Below are 18,035 nucleotides of genomic sequence, written 5' to 3' on the forward strand. Positions count from 1 at the left end.
CCCCTTCACAGTAATAATCCCCATCATGCCCCCTTTATAGTAATCATGCCCTTTATAGTAATAATGCCCATTGTGCCCTCTTCACAGTAATAATGCCCATTGTGCCCCCTTAATAGTAATAAAGCCCTCTGTGCCCCTTCCATAGTAATAAAGTCTTCTGTGCCCCCTCCATAGTAATAAAGTCTTCTGTGCCCCCTCCATAGTAATAAAGCCCTCTGTGCCCCCTCCATAGTAATAAAGTCTTCTGTGCCACCTCCATAGTAATAAAGTCTTCTGTGCCCCCTCCATAGTAATAAAGCCCTCTGTGCCCCCTCCATAGTAATAAAGTCCTCTGTGCCCCTTCCATAGTAATAAAGTCTTCTGTGCCCCCTCCATAGTAATAAAGCCCTCTGTGCCCCCTCCATAGTAATAAAGTCCTCTGTGCCCCCTCCATAGTAATAAAGTCTTCTGTGCCCTCTCCATAGTAATAAAGCCCTCTGTGCCCCCTCCATAGTAATAAAGTCTTCTGTGCCACCTCCATAGTAATAAAGCCTTCTGTGCCCCCTCCATAGTAATAAAGCCCTCTGTGCCCCCTCCATAGTAATAAAGTCCTCTGTGCCCCTTCCATAGTAATAAAGTCTTCTGTGCCCCCTCCATAGTAATAAAGCCCTCTGTGCCCCCTCCATAGTAATAAAGTCCTCTGTGCCCCCTCCATATAAAAAAAAAAAAAAAACAGTAACTACTCACCTTGTCCCATTCCTGAAGCTCACATACCTCTCTTACCCGCTGACACAGATAATAATAAAGTCCTCTGTGCCCCCTCTATAGTAATAAAGCCCTCTGTGCCCCCTCCATAGTAATAAAGTCCTCTGTGCCCCCTCCATAGTAATAAAGTCTTCTGTGCCCCCTCCATAGTAATAAAGCCCTCTGTGTGTCCTCCATAGTAATAAAGTCCTCTGTGTGTCCTCCATAGTAATAAAGTCCTCTGTGCCCCTTCCATAGTAATAAAGCCCTCTGTGCCCCCTCCATAGTAATAAAGTCCTCTGTGCTCCCTCCATATAAAAAAAACCCAAAAAAACAGTAACTACTCACCTTGTCCCATTCCTGAAGCTCACATACCTCTTTCCCGCTGACACATATCGCTCTGCAGCAATGTGTGGGTGGAGCTTATGCAGATTTCCGGGGCTGCAGGCTCCACCCACACAGGCCGGCAGCGTGATCCGTGCCTGCAGGCTGAATGGTGGAGTGGGGAGAAGTCTTCCTGCTCCACCATTCAGAGCGCCGCCGGCCTGAGGGAGGGGAGGAGCGCGGGGACAGGACCGAGCTCCCTGCGCTCCAGCATGGAGTGCTTTCATCTGTATTGATGGAAGCGCTCATTGCTTCTGGCACCCCCCTGAGAGCCGGCACCTGGGGCTGAACCCCCCCTTGGCACGCCACTGCGTGTGTGATTAGGACGGGTTTTGTGTGTACGGCGGCGATTTTGTTTCCCCTGATGATTGCTCCCCAGACAAAACGATATATTAAAAATAATGAAAGGTATTTGAGAATATATTTAAGTATTTTCATTTTCTTAATTCCCAGAGAACCCCTTTAAGACCCTGTGTAGCCCTAATATTTCTCACAGCTTAGGTTTTGTTACAGTTGTATCCAGTTGTATGGAAGGCGACGATGAAAAAAGGAAGAAAAACTCTTCATCAGTGATGCCCAAAACAGGCTGGTCACTAAGGGGTTAAGAACAGTGTAAAGAAAGGAGATGATGGCGCACAGTAGTCCCATAGCACTGAATGGAGAAAGCTGCGCATGCGCAGCATCCTGTTCTTTTACATCCGGGGCCCATTCTTGAGACAGAAAGGGGTCCCAGAGTAGGACCCCATCAATATTCTGTAAAGGTCCAGTTGGGACAACCCCTTTAGGCTACATTCACACGTCAGTATTTTTCTATATCCCGATTTTCGGTCTGTTTTTTGCGGATCCGTTGTTCCTGAAAATGTTTCCGTATGTCATCCGTTTTTTGCGGATCCGCAAAAAACGGAAACATGTATAAATTTCAATAAGCAAATAAAGTTGTTTGGATTTCTTTGAAAAAATAAAAATAAAAAAATAAAAATAAAAATTTAAATGTAATTTCCAGGAACGGAATCCGCATAAAACGGATGACATACGTAATGACATCCGAATGTCTTCCGTTTTTTGCGGATCCATTGACTTTGTATTGTACCAGGATCCGAATTTTGCGGAAAAGAATAGGACATGTTTTATATTTAAACGGACATGCGGAACGGAACAACGGAAACTTGCTGTCCGTTTTTTTCCAGGACCCATTGAAAATGAATGGGTTCAGATCTGGTCCAGATCTGTTCCGCAAAAAACGGAACAGATCAGGAAAGAAAAAACGGACGTGTGAATGGACCCTTAATCTGACAAAATCCATAAACCAATGATCCCGTCTCAATCCAAAAACTTTATTGCATCGTATCCCAGCGACAATGGAAGCGAGCATCACCGAAACATCTCAGCGCCGACCACGGACGCAGAGGAGTTCACCCAAAGCTCAACATGGTCCAAAAAAACAAATATGGCCACCATCACAGATCCTACAATGGTCACCCAGCTTTCCTAGAGTCCCAAGATCTAAGTCAGGAGACCGGGAAAGCTGGGTGAAATTCAGTAGCAGTTGTACTGGTAACCATATTTCCCGTCACCCAGCTTCCCCAGAAACGGATATCGACAGCCTTTATTTTAGTTCTGTTTCTAGGAAAGCTGGGTGACTATGTCCGACACTACAGCTCCCAAATGGAAGGTCACCCGGCTTTTCCAGATTCCTGAAGGGCAAATCTGCCTATTTATGCATCAAGACTAGGAGTCTAGGAAAGCAGAGTGATGGCCACTGTGGCAGCTTAATGGTGGCCATACAGGTCATCACCCAGCTTTCCCAGACACAGATATAACAAACAACATCCTATACATTTGTGCAATCGGAAGCTTGGTCACCATAGATGGCCTACAGCCAGTTGGGGGGCTTGGGTGGAATTTGGGGTGTTTTGGTCCTGAACAGACATGGTCTCAATCAGCTTACAAATCACTGGTAGATGCCTCTCCCCCCCCATTGTAGAACTGTTGTCCAGCTGGGACTTGTAGTTCTACAGCAGCAGGGGGTGGGCTGCACGTCCTCATTGCAGAGCATCATAGTAAAGCAGTGGTCAGATCACGGTCCTGCTGCCTCCTGGGGGTCCGGATCAGTTGACGTTTCTACGGCTGATGCAGATGTCGCAGTCTCCTCTGACGCTCTGTCGCCCTCTGTGGGCGTCTCAGGCTCTTTTTCTTTGGAAGCTTCATTTTCACCCCCGACCTTCTCCGGCACCTCACTGGATTCAGCAGAGCTAAGCTCTGGAAAAATAAGAATAATAGAACCGTCTTATATCTGCTATAATGCAAGATCCTATGCAGTGCAACATATCTGTACATACAGTAAAGGGCACCACCTAGTGGCTACAATTATAATGCTGACACTATTATAGTAGTTATATTCTTGTACATAGGAGCAGTATTATAGTAGATATATTCTTGTACATAGGAGGCAGTATTATAGTAGTTATATTCTTGTACATAGGAGCAGTATTATAGTAGTTATATTCTTGTACATAGGAGCAGTATTATAGTAGTTATATTCTTGTACATAGGAGCAGTATTATAGTAGTTATATTCTTGTACATAGGAGCAGTATTATAGTAGTTATATTCTTGTACATAGGAGCAGTATTATAGTAGTTATATTCTTGTACATAGGAGCAGTATTATAGTAGTTATATTCTTGTACATAGGAGCAGTATTATAGTAGTTATATTCTTGTACATAGGAGCAGTATTATAGTAGTTATATCCTTGTACATAGGAGGCAGTATTATAGTAGTTATATTCTTGTACATAGGAGCAGTATTATAGTAGTTATATTCTTGTACATAGGAGCAGTATTATAGTAGTTATATTCTTGTACATAGGAGCAGTATTATAGTAGTTATATCCTTGTACATAGGAGGCAGTATTATAGTAGTTATATTCTTGTACATAGGAGAAGTATTATAGTAGTTATATTCTTGTACATAAGAGGCATTATAATAGTACTTATATTCTTGTACATAGGAGCAGTATTATAGTAGTTATATTCTTGTACATAGGAGGCAGTATTATAGTAGTTATATTCTTGTACATAGGAGCAGTATTATAGTAGTTATATTCTTGTACATAGGAGGCAGTATTATAGTAGTTATATTCTTGTACATAGGAGCAGTATTATAGTAGTTATATTCTTGTACATAGGAGCAGTATTATAGTAGTTATATTCTTGTACATAGTAGCAGAATTATAGTAGTTATATTCTTGTACATAGGAGGCAGTATTATAGTAGTTATATTCTTGTACATAGGAGCAGTATTATAGTAGTTATATTCTTGTACATAGGAGCGGTATTATAGTAGTTATATTCTTGTACATAGGAGCAGTATTATAGTAGTTATTTTCTTGTACATAGGAGCGGTATTATAGTAGTTATATTCTTGTATATAGGAGCAGTATTATAGTAGTTATATTCTTGTACATAGGAGCAGTATTATAGTAGTTATATTCTTGTACATAGGAGGCAGTATTATAGTAGTTATATTCTTGTACATAGGAGCAGTATTATAGTAGTTATATCCTTGTACATAGGAGCAGTATTATAGTAGTTATATTCTTGTACATAGGAGCGGTATTATAGTAGTTATATTCTTGTACATAGGAGCAGTATTATAGTAGTTGTATTCTTGTATATAGGAGGCAGTATTATAGTAGTTATATTCTTGTACATAGGAGCAGTATTATAGTAGTTATATTCTTGTACATAGGAGCAGTATTATAGTAGTTATATTCTTGTACATAGGAGCAGTATTATAGTAGTTATATTCTTGCACATAGGAGCAGTATTATAGTAGTTATATTCTTGTACATAGGAGGTAGTATTATAGTATTTATATTATTGTACATAGGAGCAGTATTATAGTAGTTATATTCTTGTCCATAGTAGCAGTATTATAGTAGTTATATTCTTGTACATAAGAGGCAGTATTATAGTAGTTATATTCTTGTACATAGGAGCAGTATTATAGTAGTTATATTCTTGTCCATAGTAGCAGTATTATAGTAGTTATATTCTTGTACATAAGAGGCAGTATTATAGTAGTTATATTCTTGTACATAGGAGCAGTATTATAGTAGTTATATTCTTGTACATAGGAGGCAGTATTATAGTAGTTATATTCTTGTACATAGGAGCAGTATTATAATAGTTATATTCTTGTACATAGGAGGCAGTATTATAGTAGTTATATTCTTCTATATAGGAGCAGTATTATAGTAGTTATATTCTTGTACATAGGAGCAGTATTATAGTAGTTATATTCTTGCACATAGGAGCAGTATTATAGTAGTTATATTCTTGTACATAGGAGCAGCATTATAGTAGTTATATTCTTGTACATAGGAGGCAGTATTATAGTAGTTATATTCTTGTACATAGGAGCAGTATTATAGTAGTTATATTCTTGTACATAGGAGGCAGTATTATAGTAGTTATATTCTTGTACATAGGAGGCAGTATTATAGTAGTTATATTCTTGTACATAGGAGGCAGTATTATAGTAGTTATATTCTTGTACATAGGAGCAGTATTATAGTAGTTATATTCTTGTACATAGGAGCAGTATTATAGTAGTTATATTCTTGTACATAGGAGCAGTATTATAGTAGATAAATGGTATTATAAATTATTTGCTCTTTGTGATTCAATATGAAGAATATTTATCTAATCCTATTTTACATAATGTCATACGATGATGCCTTATTGCAGCTTTGGATGAATAGTTTCCTCTTTACTTTTACTCATCAGATGGATATTCGGCACAAATAGTGACACATTATACTGTTCAGAATAGAATTCTATCTTTCCAGTCCTACTTCCACAGAAGTGCACATTATAATGGATTCTTTCTGTAAGCTCTGGTCCTGTGTGGACGATTCCCGCTGTGGTAGAGGAGGCTGGAGGTAACAATTATAGGGAGGACGCTGGATAGCGGAGGACAATGAGGACTTTCAAGCCATCCTCCATTATCAGCGATCACACTATCCTGTTCTTACTCTTCCTTTTTGTGTCAAGGAGACAGAGCCGAGTATCAGAGTATGTGATGATGGGAGACGCCGAGTGCTCTGCATGTTGTGCCAAGAAGAAAAACACTGTGATAAGACAGAAGGGGGCGCCACACAATGCTGCTACCTCAAAGAGTTAGATTTAAAGGGATATTCTTATTTAAAGGGTTTGTCTCAGTTTGGCAAGTGGCATTTATCATGTAGAGAAAGTTTATACAAGGCACTTCCTAATGTATTGTCATTGTCCATATTGCCTCGAGGTGGCCGGGACAGATGCTGCTGCGCATGCGTGCCTATGTGCGCTTCCATCACCCGGGCCACCAGAGACGCTGGCGTTTTTTCCTGTAGTCTGCAAGCACGACCACTGCTGCTGGATTGTAGGGTGGTCATAACCCCTGGAAACAAGCAGTGTATAATGTGAAGTAAAAATGAATCCAGCCAGCAAAGGAGACAATATGGAGAATCACAATACATTAGTAAGTGTCTCGTAGTAACTGCATCTACATGATAAATGCCATTTGCTGAAGTGAGACGACCCCTTTGAGTATGTTATGGCACATCGCTAGAATATGTCATTACTCTATGATCGGTGGGAGCCGGACCCCAACTCATCTGATAAGTGAAGGGGCCGATGTCCAGTTAGCTTGTCCTGAATGGTTGTTAAAAGGGTTTTTCAACCCTTTAATTGGTCATAGGGAACAAATCATTCAATATTGGGGCATATGGACATCAAATATGAAGGTCCCTCATTTGGAACACCCCCCTTTTTTTTTTATTAGTGTTTAGAGTCACTAAGTAAAAGTGACTCTTGCTCTCGTGGCTTTTATATTTCAATGTAGTCTATTCATTTGAATGGCCAGCGTGTCATTCTGCATGTCTCCTGTAGATGGCAGCGCTGGGTAAATGAATAGTTGGCTATGATGACAGTGGATTGCTGGAGGCTCCAGGGGCCGGGCCCCTCGTCAGGGCAACATTGGAAAATACTTTGGGGGAGACTTATCAAGAATGGCATTCGGCACACATAAAATTTGTGATGGCGAGAAAAATGCGCCAAAATTATGAAGAGGCGCACACCTATTAATAATTCTGGCACATTTAACTGCTTCATGCCCCAGAATCTAAACCAGCTAATAGCCGGCATAGGCTTCAGGCATTACTCGCACCAGATAAGTGGCGCCGCTTAGGCCCCGCCCTCTCCTGCCCATGCCCCACCCACTTTAAAAAGTTGCAAGCGTGGCGGAGAAGGGGCAAACCGGGGCTGGCACAAACATTGGTGACTTTCTGATGCCACAATTCAGGCACAGGGGGCTTTGTGTTTCAATCCCTCTCCATTTCAAGATCACTGCTTGCTGTCTGTGACGGCAAAGACGACATGTTCTGACCCATTTATGATCGTAGCTGAGGGTTTGATACAATTTTATTCAGTCTAGAGACATGACATCGTCAATCTCTCCCCTGTGCTGATATTTTGTTACAATGTATCCGCGCAGATAAAAATGCATCAGACTCTTTATTCTACAGAGGATTGTCTAGACTAGATACAATGGTAACAAACCCTCAGCTGCATGCAGCGTTAGCCTGCTCTCGCATCTGCGTTCTCCTCCATTATAGTAGCAGAAAAACGGAAAGGACATAGGCGAACGGAGCCTACGGACCCCATAGACTATAATGGGGTCCGTTAGGTTTCCATTCAGGGGATCGATTTTGTAGCGGCGACAAAAGTCCTGAACGGAAACCTAATGGATCCCTTTATAGTCTATGGGGTCCGTAGGCTCCGTTATTTGCCGAATCCGTCCTTTCCGTTTTTCTGTTACTATAATGGAGAAGAACGGAAAGAAGAACGCAGGCTTAGGGTTTTCTGACTCTGGACAGCAAGCAGAGATGGTATACAACCAGGACATGTAACTGAGGGGGATCCTGACCTTTCTCGGCCAGCTTCTCCTGCCTCGTCTTCTCTTTGGCCGCCTCCAGCTCTTGCTTCTCTCGTTTCTCCTTCAAGGTTTTACAGACTTTTTTGTGGGTGAACCAGTGGAGCTTCTGACAGTCCTGGCCGCAGTAGATGACCTGGAAGACAATGACGCAGGACAGCCAGTAAGGGCAGGGGGCATGCTGGGAGTTGCAGTCCACTGTCTTACAGCAATGGTTAGACAGGTAGATGGCAGCAACGCGCAAAAGGTTTCTTTCAGGACACAAAGTCTGTACTCTTAAGGGGGCACTACCATCTTTAACATTTATGGCACAGCCGCAGGATATTCCTGTAATGCCTGAGGACTGCTATTTCTTACCCTACACCTCGTCCCAATGCAGACTCCATGCACCAGCTCCATTATGGGGGTCACCTGCGAATGTATGAGGGTCCATCATGGACATTTTGCCCGGGGAGTCATTTCATATGGGCTAAAGCGTCCATTGCTCGTGAAAAAAAGCCTTTCAATCAGCGAGGACATGTAAAAAACTGAGGTGCAGCCCTTGTTAGGCCTCTTTCACACGGGCGTGTCCGGATGCGTCCCGATGCATTGCGGCAAACCCGCGCGAGTAGGAACGCAATTGCAGACAGTTTTGACTGCAATTGCGTTGCAATGTTCAGTTTTTATCGCGCGGGTGCAATGTGTTTTGCACGCGCGTGATAAAAAACCGACTGTGGTACCCAGACCCGAACTTCTTCACAGAAGTTCAGGTTTGGGTTAGTTGTAGTGTAGATTGTATTATTTCCCCCTATAACATGGTTATAAGGGAAAATAATAGCATTCTGAATACAGAATGCATAGTACAATAGCGCTTGAGGGGTTAAAAAAATAATAATAAAAAATGTAACTCACCTCCTCCACTTGTTCGTGCAGCCGGCATCTCTTCTGTCTTCATCTGTGAGCAATAGGACCTTTGATGACGTCACTGCGTTCATCACATGGTCCATCACATGATCCATCACCATGGTAATGGATCATGTGATGTGCATAGTGACGTCATCAAAGGTCCTATTGCTCACAGATGAAGGCAGAAGAGAAGTCGGCTGCGCGAACAAGTGGATTACATTTATTTTTATTTTTTTTAACCCCTCCAGCGCTATTGTACTATGCATTCTGTATTCAGAATGCTATTATTTTCCCTTATAGCCATGTTATAACGGAAAATAATAATGATCGGGTCCCCATCCCGATCGTCTCCTAGCAACCGTGCGTGAAAATCGCACCGCATCCGCACTTGCTTGCGATTTTCACGCAGCCCCATTCACTTCTATGGGGCCTGCGTTACGTGAAAAACGCACAAAGAGGAGCATGCTGCGATTTTCACACAACGCACAAGTGATGCGTGAAAATCACCGCTCGTGTGCACAGCCCCATAGAAATGAATGGGTCCGGATTCAGTGCGGGTGCAATGCGTTCACCTCACGCATCGCATCCGCGTGGAATACTCGCCCGTGTGACAGTTGCTGCCTAGAGGGTGACTTATCAGGGTATGTTCACATGGAGGATTTTTAGCACGGACAAAAATGCATGCAGAATTTCGCTATTGACTCTAATGGGGAATCCACATGGTAAACCATACAGTGCTTTTTTTTCTTGTTTGTGGTTTTAAAAACCGCACCAAAAACGGTGTTAAAATCGTGTCAGGAAAGAAAACGCACAAATAAAAAAAAAAAAAAAAAACTGATGCAGGTTTTTTTCACCACAGAAAATACCCTGTGTGAACATACCCTTAGGCCTCATGCACACGACCGTTCTGTTTTTTGCAGTCCGCAAATTTCAAATCCGCAAAGCACGGAAGCCGCACGTGTGCCTTCCGCAATTTGCGGAACAGAACAGGCAGCCCATTGTAGAAATGCCTATTCTTGTCTGCAAAACGGACAAGAATAGGACAGGTTATATTTTTTTTTTTGCGGGGCCTCGGAACGGAGCAACGGATGCGGACAGCACACGGAGTGCTGTCCGCATCTTTTGCAACCCCATTGAAATGAATGGGTCCGCACCCGAGCCGCAAAAACTGCGGCTCGGATGCGCACCAGAACAACGGTTGTGTACATGAGGCCTTAGGGTGAGGATTTTCCGCAAAGAGTAAAGCAGAGATATGCACCACCCCTGAGGATCTTTAGCCAGCAAGTCCCCGCCCCTGCTTAAGATCTGCAGACTCTGTGATAGCTCCGGAAGATGGTGGGACAGCAGGGTCTAAAGAAGAGACAGTGACGATATACACCACATGAGCATCCAGACCCAGCACTTAGAAGGGTAAAGTACTGTGACGGGCCCGGGGGGCAGCCTTGAATTTAAAGCATCAAAGTTCCTCCAGATAAAAGACAGGCAGAGACTCACCAGCTTGCAGACAGAGCACCGTTTATCTGCGCCTTTCTCTCCACACGTAGTGCAAAATTCGGCATCCACAAAGCCCACCTGGCCGGTAATGGCTTGTGTCAGCACGGAGAATGCCGTGGGGTCAGAACCCTGAAGGAGACAAAATAAATCACAGTCCCCAAATCTTCAAAAAAAAACATAAAAAGGGAAATTTACACAAATATTCTGCAATAATAAAGTTGCATTTTTACAAAAATGTGCAACTTTTTTTTTTTTTTTCCTGCCACACTCTCTTTTTCAAAAAAAGTGCATGTCATGGGACCAAGGCCAAGACGACCCAGAAAACTGGCAGAAATTCTACCAGGAATGTCGGCAGGCCACTGGGTGACTACTCCTTACTTAGGGACTGTAAATTGCTGCCATATTGATTTTCACCCAGCTTTCCCAGAAGAAGATTAAACCAAGAAGGGGCCGAATATCGTTTTAATTACAGGACAGAAGAGAACAAATCATGGATTTATATTAAAGGGGTTGTCTCATCTTAGGCAATGGGGGCATACCGCTAGGATATGCCCCCATAGTCTTATAGGTGCTGGGACCCACACCTATATCTGGAACAGAGGTCTCCAATCCGGCCACCACCAAATGGGAGCGCAGCACGCATGGCTGGCCACCACTCCCATTCACTTCTATGGGCCCGACAGCCGAGCCAGCGCCTTGTAGAAAATGAATAGAAGGCGGCTGTGTGTGCGCAGTGCTCCCTCCACCCCTTTCGGGGCACTGTTCTCGATATAGGTGCGGGTCTCAGCGGTGGGACCCGCATCTATAAGAGAATGGGGGCATATCCTACCCAAGTAGAAGGAGAAGCTAGCTACTTCCCCCCTCACCGATGACATCACTAAACGACCCATAAATCCATTACTCATTACGACCGTTGTGTGTTTTGCGGTCCGCAAATTGCGGATCCGCGAAACACGGATGGTGTCCGTGTGCGTTTCGCCATTTGCAGAACGGCACGGACAGCCATTGATATAACTGCCTATTCTTGTCCACAAAACGGACAAGAACAGGACAGGTTATATATTTTTTTTTGCGGACCACGGAACGGAGCAACGGATGCGGACAGCACACGGAGTGCCGTCCGCCTCTTTTGCGGCCCCATTGAAGTGAATGGGTCCGCATCCGAGCCGCCAAAACTGCGGCTCGGATGCGGACCAAAAACAACGGTCGTGGGCATGAGGCCTAAGTTTCACGCTTTAAAAGCTTGGCTTAATTAAAAGAGGAGAGGGGTGTGAGGTCTCCCTCAATGTGGCTGCCAGTGAGAACTAGGAGAGCCTCTCAGTGACCGGGTGACCACAGAAATCGGCCTAGTAAGAGCGAATATATATCGCTCGAAATCAGACATTTCATTTTACATGTGAATATCGCGCCCGAGCATAACTTTACAGTAGCGCGTCCAAGTTTTTCCCAATCCTAGGAACAATCCTTACAATTTCCACGGGAGCGATGCTTCGGACCAGTTGCTGGAGGAGCGTGGCTTCACAATATGGAAATTTACGGATACTTTCCCTGATGAACTTTTCTTGGTAAATGGGAAAACAGTCGCCGTCTCGACCCTTCAGTAAGCTAAAAAGATATAACGGGGGAGGCGATCGTCAGCAGTAAATTCATTGAAAATCTACGCGAGGAGCTAGCAATCAATTTCATACACGTGATGGACCATATACATCAGGAAGTTACATCCACCTTGCCCTAGAGAAGCCTACAAAGAATACAGTCCGCACTGTTGTAAACCTCTCCCAGCAGAACACATGGATGTAGCAGAGCTGAATCTGTCAGGAGCTGCATCGTTTGTCCATGTGTCCTGTACTGTTTGGCATTTTCTTAAAGGGGTTGTTTCATAAGTCAGAAGGGTCCCCACCCTGAACTCATCTCTAATAACCAGGGGCGAAAGCTGCTGCAAACGTAGGGCTGGGTCTAGCTATGTATCATATGGATCCATGCAATACCACGTTCTCCCTGCAGGGGGCGTGTGTGGCGGCAGGAATATCAGATAATCGCTGGCACTAAAATATAAGATGCAACTTTGCAAATAACTTGCTCTACTGATTTTGTGTTCCATTATACTCCAGAGCTGCATTCCAAATTCTGTTTGCTAACTGGATGCTTCAGGGTTTAATACGCAATGCACTCCTCTGCTAACAGGAAACCAGCAGAATTGTGAATGCAGCTCTTAAAGGGGCCACCCACGAATGATCAGTTGATTGCTCCAGACCCCACTGTCGGCACAACTTGCAAACAGCGGATTTTGCTAATCTAGCTGATGCCGCCACCTTTTAATGAGAGGGTCCAGCGTGTTCTCCGGCAGGCAAGAGCTGCACTTCTGGAAGATACAGCTGAGGTAATGCATCTTCATGGCCAGGATCTCGTTCATGTCTCGCTGCTTCATGCACTTCTCACAGATCAGATCCAGCACCGCGCTGCACTTCTTCAGGGCTTCTGGCTCCGACAGCAGCGGATTCTCTTTTATCAGGAAAATGATCTGAAATGTAAAAAAATAATAATGTCCTCTTTATGAACGTCCCGCTCTGTGCATTTCTTATTGTTAGTTATACGCGGTTGCCACCTAAATACAAGCTGTAAAAAAGGGGCCTAGATCCAGACAATACTTTTATCTAATATCTATCTCTAGGGTACAGAAAGTGTTAATACCAATATACCTGGTGGCCCGTGGCAGTGAAGGTTTTAATGTAAGTATTCCTGGTGGCCTAGAACAGGAAGGGAACTTTTCCCAACATCCCTGGTGGCCCAGGGTAGGAAGGGAGTTAATGCCAACATCCTTGGTGGTCCAGGGTAGGAAGGGAGTTAATGCCAACATCCTTGGTGGTTCAGGGCAGGAAGGGAGTTAATGCCAACATCCTTGGTGGTTCAGGGCAGGAAGGGCATTTTTCCAACATCCCTGGTGGCCAAGGGCAGAAAAAGGATTAATTCCAAAATCTCTGGAGGCCTAGGGTAAGAAGGAGGATATGGCCAACATCCCTGGTGGTCCGGTGCAAAGAACTGGGTTAATGCCTGCAGCCCTGATGGGCAGGAGCGGGAAGGGATTTAGTGGCAACATCAGTGATGGACTAAGGCAAAGAAAGCCGTTAATCCAAACATCTCTGGTGGTCTACGGCAAAGAATGGAGTTAATGCAAACATCCATGGTGGTCTAGGGAAAAGAAGGAGGTTAATGCTAACATCCCTGGTGGCCTAGGGCAGTATGGGGTTAATTATACCTACTGTCCAGGGATGTCTCCTCTTACAAGCAGCTGAATATGATGTGGTGATCACACTCAGCTTCCTGTAACTTCCTAGCGAGCTTTACCTTCACCGGGTGGAGGTTGGTGGTGGTGATGATCTTGTGTAATGGTCCAGCTAATTTTACAGGTAACTTTGGTTCTTTACTGAGTCCTTGCGGTTTGGTGTAATAATCCAACTTTTCACGCGGGAAGAAATTGTTAATGACGGTGACGCAGTCGTGCTGGCCTGGAAGACAAAGATACAATAGAAGAAACGGGCGAGAAAGACAAGTCTCGTCTCCGAGGGGGCGACACTGACACACTTTGGGGGACAATGTATTCTATTGCCTGATGAAGACTATTGTATGCAGACTGATCATACCTACCCTAGAGCAGTGTCTCCAACTTGTGGCTCTCCAGCAGTTGCAAAAAACTACAACCCCCAGCATGGCCTGACAATGCATGCTGGGAGCTTTAGTTTTACAACACTGGAGAGCCACAGGTTGGAAACCAACCAATGTTCCTATTCACAGAAAACAAGATGAGATCCTGAAAATGGTGACAAAATTAAATATAAAGTCAATTATAATAAATAGAAAGTTCATTATAAAAGGCACAGATGGCGCTATTACAAGATAATTAGTAGTCGGTGCTCTTTTTTTCTGATATCTGCATGGATACAGAGTTACACAGTAAAACTTCTGTCTTCCTGTAGCCACCACTAGGTGGAGCTCAAGAACTTTCTGCAGACTGTGCTGCTATTAGTTCATTGTGCTGGCAGTAAGCTCCCCCTAGTGGTGGCTGCAGGCAGACAGAATTTTGATTGCAGTTTTGGACATGATGTAAAAGAAGGACATTTGCTTTAAAGCAGGGGTGCACAACCCGCGGCCCCCAGAGCCAAGATTTGCGGCCCATGTCCTGGACAGAAACACAGCTGATTGTGCGCGATGGAGCATTACAGCTCCTGCTCCCGCACTGTGAAGCAGGATGGGTCCCCGGCTGTCAGTGACAGCGCTTCTGCCTTCTCCTCAGATAGGTGAGCAGCGCACTATGCAGGGTGGACCCGGCTTGGGGTCAGAGGAGTGCAGAGCGTCAGGGTCAGGAGGAGACCCTGATCAGCTCTGCCTGTGTACAATGCCCCAACAGCAGACTGGTTTCCCCTGTAACTGGGGCTCCTTTGGATGCCCCAGTTACAGTGGAAATAGTGCAAAAAAAAAAAAAAAAGTCTGTGTCTCCGAAGGTCTTTCAGTGACCCTTTGGGGACAAATTATGCGGGGGAAAAAATAAGTCAAAAAAAAATATTTTTAAATTGTTTTGAAAAAATACAAATAAAAGAAAAAAAAAAAGAAATAAAATATTATGTGGCAAAAAAAAATAATTAGAAAATAGAATACAAATAAAAGAAAAAAAAATAAAAGGAAAAATTGCTAAATAAAAGAGTGCTCACTATCCCCTAACAGTCTTTTTCTGATCCCTCGTGGGACACGTTATGTGGCAAAAATATATATAAAAAAAAAAAAGAGAATAAAAAAAAAATATATATATAATAAAATAAAATACAAATAAAATACAAAAAATAAAAAGTGCAAAATAGTAAAGTGTTCATTGTCCCCAGCAGTCTTTTTAGGACTTCTTGGGGGACAAATTATGTGTCAAAAATATATTTAAATAATAAGTAATAAATCAATTATAAAAAAATAATACAATAAATTAATAAAATACTAATAAACGGAAAAAATTAAAAGGAAAAAGTGAAAAATTAACAAAAAGTGTCAGTGTATTTTTAGCAGAAATATATAAAAAACTAAGTTAAAAAAAGATACAAAAATACATAAAAGAAAAAACGCCCACACCAACCAAAACTGTCGCCATTATTGCCTCATGCACGTGAAACTGTACATATTCTATAACAAAACAACCGACACAAAATAGGGAACTAATTATAAAAATGTATTTTGGGGTCAGATTCCATATTTAAAGAATAAGGAGCTGTTTGGAAAAAAAATAAAAAAAACTTGTTAAAAATGTTTTGTACAGTTTCCCCCAAATAAGACCCTATGTGTCAAGTGAAAAATTGTCGCAAAAATTATTTTGGTCCAACACATAAAAAAGGTACAACCGTTCGAACCACCACGTGCGCTAAATCACAAAAAAAGTGTCTGTTCAGGACTGGTTTTTAAAATGTTACCCAAAGGGCGCTCTCCCCACCAGTAAGGGAAAATGCTTACTGGTTATTACATGGCGCCTGTAACTGGCAGCAGGTGGTAATAACCAGGGAGCGCCATCCTCTGCAGTGAAGGAAATCGCTGATTTATGAATAGGAGGCAGGAAGGAAATGTCGCCACTTTTCCGTAAAAATGACTTTTGACAAGTTCTTGCAGCATGGCCCCTAAAACAGAAGATTCATACTTACCTGCTTCATGCCGCCCTGGCCCCCTCTGCCTCCATCTTCCGGTTCCTGCACTTTTACACCGGGGCATGGCCATGGTCACATACACCGCTCCAGTCAATGACTGGCTTCAGCAGCGACACGCTGCTTGTGGCCAGTGATTGGCTGGAGAGGTGCATGTGACCATGGACATGCACTGCCGAGTAAAAACATAGCGGGGAGCAGGTAAGTAGAACTCTTCGGTTTCGGGGGCCACGCTGCAAGAACTCGTTAAAAATTCATTTTTACTGTGAAATCCATTTAAGCCCCTATTACACTGCGAGATATTCAGCGTTCGCGATAACTGGCGGTATAATCCTGCCGCAGGGACGTGCTACTGATCATCAATATAACTAAATGAAGGAGGAATGACTGTGAAAGTGATCATTCCTCCCAGTAATAGGCAGATGCAAATGAGCGCTAATCAACATTTATTATTTTCTTTGCGGCCCCTTGAAATAGAGCGATGTGAAAGTGCGGCCCTCAGACCAAAAAAGGTTGTGCCCCGCCTGCTTTAGAGGCTTTGGACACCTAGGAGATGGAAACTAATATTTTACATATTTTATAGTGTTTACCTTGAATACAAAAGTTGCAAATGTTTTAGCCTGCAACCTTCATTTATTTCCAGACCCATAGATTTTTTAAACTGGTGTCCCTCCCAGTAATACATGCTGGACGTAAGGTCTGTGTGTCCAGAATGATGCTGCCTCCTCCTGCAAACTGCCTTGTGTGTGCTTTCCTCCCTAACTACAGTCTTTGTGAGCTCTCCTGCTTGGATGCTTTCCTCCCTCTCCATCTCTGATCTGCCACATACAAACTCATCCCCCTCCTTACTGCTATCGCTTAGGCCCCTTTCACACGGGCGAGTTTTCCGCGCGGGTGCGATGCGTGATGTGAACGCATTGCACCCGCACTGAATCCGGACCCATTCATTTCTATGGGGCTGTTCACATGAGCGGTGATTTTCACGCATCACTTGTGCTTTGCGTGAAAAATCGCAGCATGCTCTATATTCTGTGTTTTTCACGTAACGCAGGCCCCATAGAAGTGAATGGGGCTGCGTGAAAATCGCAAGAATCCGCAAGCAAGTGCGGATGCAGTGCGATTTTCACGCACGGTTGCTAGGTGACGATCAGGATGGAGACCCGATCATTATTATTTTCCCTTATAACATGGTTATAAGGGAAAATAATAGCATTCTGAATACAGAATGCATAGTACAATAGCGCTGGAGGGGTTAAAAAAAATTAAATAATTTAACTCACCTGAATTCACTTGATCGCGCTGCCGGCATCTCTTCTGTCTTCATCTTTGCTGTGTGCAGGAAAAGGACCTGTGGTGACGGATCATGTGATGACCGGAGTGACGTCACCACAGGTCCTTTTCCTGCACACAGCAAAGATGAAGACAGAAGAGATGCCGGCAGCGCGATCAAGTGAATTCAGGTGAGTTAAATTTTTTTAAAAAAAAATTTTTAACCCCTCCAGCGCTATTGTACTATGCAGTCTGTATTCAGAATGCTATTATTTTCCCTTATATCCATGTTATAAGGGAAAATAATACAATCTACAGAACACCGATCCCAAGCCCGAACTTCTGTGAAGAAGTTCGGGTTTGGGTACCAAACATGCGCGATTTTTCTCACACGCGCGCAAAATGCATGACAATGTTTTGCACTCGCGCGGAAAAATCGCGCATGTTCCCGCAACGCACCCGCACCTTTTCCCGCAACGCCCGTCTGAAAGAGGCCTTAGGCCTCTTGCACACGACCGTATGCCCTCCGAGACATGCGGGCCGTGAGCGGGCCAAATCTCCCAGAGCGGCATTGATCTTGCGCACGGGAGCGCACAGCATCACAGATTACAATGATGCACGTCGGGCCACCCG

The 18,035-nt window shown here is 43.6% G+C and overlaps 1 protein-coding gene across 1 annotated transcript in view; it reads right to left on the bottom strand.

The window, feature by feature from the left end:
- Nucleotides 1–2,420: 2,420 nt before the first annotated feature.
- The window catches only part of ANKMY2 (ankyrin repeat and MYND domain containing 2), a 43,092-nt gene continuing 27,477 nt past the window's right edge, over nt 2,421–18,035 (bottom strand). Inside the window, exons 5-10 of the mRNA XM_040431299.1 lie at nt 13,807–13,967; nt 12,774–12,982; nt 11,931–12,066; nt 10,462–10,590; nt 8,077–8,218; nt 2,421–3,366 (exon numbers count right to left, since the gene is read on the bottom strand). Coding sequence (XP_040287233.1) covers nt 3,185–3,366; nt 8,077–8,218; nt 10,462–10,590; nt 11,931–12,066; nt 12,774–12,982; nt 13,807–13,967 — 959 coding nt within the window. The 3' untranslated portion in view covers nt 2,421–3,184. The remainder of the gene's footprint in view (nt 3,367–8,076; nt 8,219–10,461; nt 10,591–11,930; nt 12,067–12,773; nt 12,983–13,806; nt 13,968–18,035) is intronic.

The sequence above is a fragment of the Bufo bufo genome, chromosome 5, assembly GCF_905171765.1.
Source record: "Bufo bufo chromosome 5, aBufBuf1.1, whole genome shotgun sequence".
Taxonomy (NCBI): domain Eukaryota; kingdom Metazoa; phylum Chordata; class Amphibia; order Anura; family Bufonidae; genus Bufo; species Bufo bufo.